This window comes from Salarias fasciatus, chromosome 22 (assembly GCF_902148845.1).
Source record: "Salarias fasciatus chromosome 22, fSalaFa1.1, whole genome shotgun sequence".
In the NCBI taxonomy this organism is placed as follows: domain Eukaryota; kingdom Metazoa; phylum Chordata; class Actinopteri; order Blenniiformes; family Blenniidae; genus Salarias; species Salarias fasciatus.
The window spans coordinates 20,011,459-20,015,462 of NC_043765.1; the positions used below are offsets into that span (position 1 = coordinate 20,011,459).

General features: G+C 44.7%; 1 protein-coding gene across 1 annotated transcript; it reads right to left on the bottom strand.

Moving 5' to 3' along the window:
• sla1a (Src like adaptor 1a) lies at nucleotides 1-3,355 on the bottom strand. Its single transcript, XM_030120651.1, has 8 exons — nucleotides 3,210-3,355; nucleotides 2,898-2,993; nucleotides 2,658-2,757; nucleotides 2,397-2,483; nucleotides 2,178-2,281; nucleotides 1,915-2,046; nucleotides 1,167-1,296; nucleotides 1-1,032 (listed from the first exon to the last, which is right to left on the bottom strand). Exons 2-8 carry the CDS (start codon nucleotides 2,977-2,979, stop codon nucleotides 843-845), a joined length of 825 nt encoding a protein of 274 aa, XP_029976511.1. The 5' UTR covers nucleotides 2,980-2,993; nucleotides 3,210-3,355; the 3' UTR covers nucleotides 1-842.
• Between the last annotated feature and the right edge of the window lie 649 nt (nucleotides 3,356-4,004).

The following is a 4,004-nucleotide window of genomic DNA, read 5'->3' on the forward strand; positions in this document are numbered from 1 at the left end:
TGAATGTCCTGAATGATGCAACAAGCTCTTCACTTGTTGCACCATTTGATTTTTTCAGAGCGATTCAGTCTTTTTTTTTTTTTTTTACCAGAAATTGTGTAAATATATTTGATATCACATAAGAATTCACTTATCTTTACTCAAACCTCAGCTTTTAATTGAAAGTTGATTTTTTTTTTTTTATTGCTGAGTCATTCTTATCACAGAGCATTTTCCTTCAATTAGAAAAAAAAGTTTCTACAGCCAATAAAACCTAAAATCTTGAATGAAGCTGTTGCAATCATGTTTTTGCCACAGCAAAAAAAAAAAGTCTGTCAAATCTCCTATTACTCCTGACCATATTGACCCCAGCATGTTATATCATTCGGTATACAGTAAAACTGCAAAGCTAACTGTCGAGTTCACAGTAAGTAAAATCACGAAAAGGAGTCCATATTATGTAAATACTCCTCCATATTGATGTGTGATTAAGAAGCCGCCTCCCTGCTCTTTCTCCATTCAACTTCATGAGAGTTTTGGTCTTTTTGGACCTTTTTGGTCACATTCAAGTCAACTCTTCAGCATAACAATAGAAGCTTTTATTAGGGCAGACACAGTTTCGCTGCACCGCCACCCACTTCAACTCATCGTAGTTCCTCGCGTTGCCTCCAGTCAGAGTGTGGGTGGCCGTGCAATCAGTATTATTGTTAAAGTACTTCAAAGTGCTCACATTAGAAAGTCCAACACGTTTTTTGTTTTTTTTTTTGGAGTCAGCTCAGCGCAGCTGGCATCAGGGATCATTAGTGGATCATGAAGCTCTCCGCCCGTCTCCAGCTCACGGCGTTAGAGTCTACCGGGCTCCTCTAGAAGTCCTCGTCGTTGGCGGCGTGCATCGGGACTCTGTACACTGACTTGCTCTTCTTCTTCCGGCCCAGACCTCTGATGCTGGCAGGTTTCCGGTCATCAGAAAGGGACAGGTAGGCGGCGATGCTGTTCCTGACTCCGTAGCTCACCATGTCGTCGCTGCAGCTGTCCGGGTTCACCAGCTGGTCCCTGCGGACAGCGAGGGCGAGGACACACTCAGTGGAAATGAACCTGCTGTCAATAATAAAACACGTCGGACCCAAACCGCTGCTTAAATATCTGCAACTTGCTGCCTGGGGTTTCCAGCATCGTCCGTTCTGTACCTTTCCACTTTCTTCCAGTCAAAGTTGCGTCTCATGATGACGGGCGGGGCCCCGGTGTTTGCCTCCGATGGCGGCGTTGTGCTCGACAAACAAGGAGAAGTGAGCGCACAACACAGCCCATCTGCATCGTCTGAAGTGACAAGAATAGAGGAACTAAATCACAACTGTCACGCATGTGATGAAACGCCAAACGAACCTAACAGTTGCATCGATTACTTGCACACTTGGCTGCCTGTGCAAACACACACACACACACACACACACACACACACACACACACACACACACACACACACACATGTCAGATTGGGGCGAGGTGTGATCGGAGGGGAGGCTCAGCACGTTTTCTGGCTGCATGCACCAGTGGTCATTATCAAAAAAGCACATCGTATAACGTTTCCTGTTTGGCTCTAAAAATGTTTTGTCCATACAGGAAATGAGTATTAAAGCCAAACACTGATAAGAAATGCTTCTATATAAAGAACATGGAAATAATTTTCTGTAACCAATTCACATCTGCGTTTGCATAACCTGAATTATTTTCGGCCGCTCTGCAGTTCATGATCGAAAAGAGATTTCTGTTAAGCTATAAACACAGGAACAGTTTCTTTAGCTTTTTAAATAGTTCCTAATGCCTGATCACACAGGACCAGCTTTTTAGAATAAAAGTAATAAGAATAAGTACTAAAAATAAAGTACAAATACTTACGGACGATAATTAGTTCAATATTTTTCTGCATCCACCCACCTGAGTAATGGCTGATCATGTCCTCAAGGCACTGGAAGGTGAGCCGAGGAGAGATGTAGTACCAGCTGTTGTCCAGCCTGAAGATCCGATAGTGCTTTACAGTCCTGTGTTTGACTGACAGTGAATACAGACCTGAGGACAAGAAACGCAACGCATGTTAGATATATAACATCAAATTCTCTGCATTTTTGGAAAATAAACACAATTAAATCAGCCTGAGACCATCTTTTTTTCTCCTGCGGAGTGACTCAAACCGTCCGTACCTCTTTCCCCTCTGCTCTCCCGCACCAGGAAAGAACCGACTCTGTTCACAGGTAGAAGCAGCAGCTCCTCAGCCTTCTGCCTCCCCACGCCCTCAAACAGCCAGCTGGCAACAGGAGAACAGCAGCCATGATGTTTAATTGTGTCACATTCTGCAGCCTCATCCACAGTGCTGGCCTTTCTCATGGGAAACAGTTCGGCGTTGGCGTAGGGTCACTTACTCGTGGTAGACTCTTGCTACATGGGTGTTGGGGATGTAGTTCTCCTTCCCCGTTTGAACAGAGCGAACTTTCCACCAATACGCCTCCCTGACCGCCACAAAGACAAAAAGAGGAATTAACGGCTGACCTTTGGCATGACCACTTCTCTATGATCTAAACTTAGAACATATCAAAATATCATCATTTCTTTTATTTTTTTATATGTTTCGTAATCATCCAGAGGCTTGTTTTCATGAGTTGAAAGCAGAAGCGCGAACTTACTGTGCAACGACTCGGAGTTTATCCCCCGTCCGATAGATGGGCTCGCTGACTTCAGGGGAGGGGTAGTCCTCCAGCACCACCACCATGTCGTACTCCGAACCTGACCAGAACAATCGATACACACACGTCATGGTTTAGACGTCAATGGAAATGTCATACATCTGACCTCAGGAAGAAATAATTTTGTTTTTCGCTTCCTACCCTGTGACACTTCGTTAAGAAGCTGAGCAAGGCTCTTACCTTTCAGAGAGTTCTCAGGTTTTTCACTGCTGACGGTTTTGATGGCGCTCACACCTCGCATCATGTTCCCCATACTCCACATGGACCAGACACCCGCTGAAGCCAAGAAGAGCAGAAAAACATACCGTAGTCTTTTGCAGAGTCCATTGCTCATTTTACAAAGCACAGCTTTTATCACATACTAATGTTCACACACACATGTTCACGTATGCATCAGAGCATTTCTGCAGGTACAGCCTTTGCTCATTCGAAAGGTGCAACCAACCGTGAAACAACAACAAAACTGAGACTTTCTAAACTCTGGACACCCACCTGCAGAAAATGTCGCCCACCCCCTGCGATGGCATCAGCAGCGAGGAGCCGGACGGCGGCCCGAGCGGGGCATGGTGGCGGCTGAAGCGTGCGACGCCAAGTGATGCACCATGCCCACAGGCGCTGACAGAAATGACATGTCAGTGTGTGTGGCCACAGCTCTGCGTCTGACTGCAAGCTCACTTCCTGAAATGAAATGAGGAAGAGAGCACAAAAAAGTGTTGTTGAGACAGACGGCGAAGAACGCAAGAAGTGGGTTCCCACCGACTCTCTTCTCAGAAAGCAGCTGCCTGCACTGCGGGAGAATAACAGTTTCTCAAGATGGAGGTTTTGCAGACTTTACATTTGTCTGGAGCTGCAAAACTTATTTAATTACTTTATTTGAACACTGTTAATAACTGTTCATAAGATGTTATTTATCTCCAGATGCATTTCTTTGGATTTATTTATTATCTTTATTTAATTCTGCAGCAAAATAATCCCTTTGAAGGACCGTGCAGTGCAACAAAAATGAGAATGAAAATAATATTCAGAAATAGATTCTTTATGTGTCCATTTTAAAAACTCCAGGAAGCCAAAACAGAGCGGCTGAAGAGTCGCACGCCGACCTTTGGCCTAAAATGACGCTCCACTGCTCTATGATGAGCAAATCACCACTGGACAATGCGCTGCTGTGTCTGTGTGCGTGTGTGTCTGTGTGTGTGTTTTGTTGAGCAATCACAAACACGTCAAAATGTGTTTGTGACGTTCCAGCCACTAACAAATGACTGATCATTCGTTGCTTAAGTATGAATG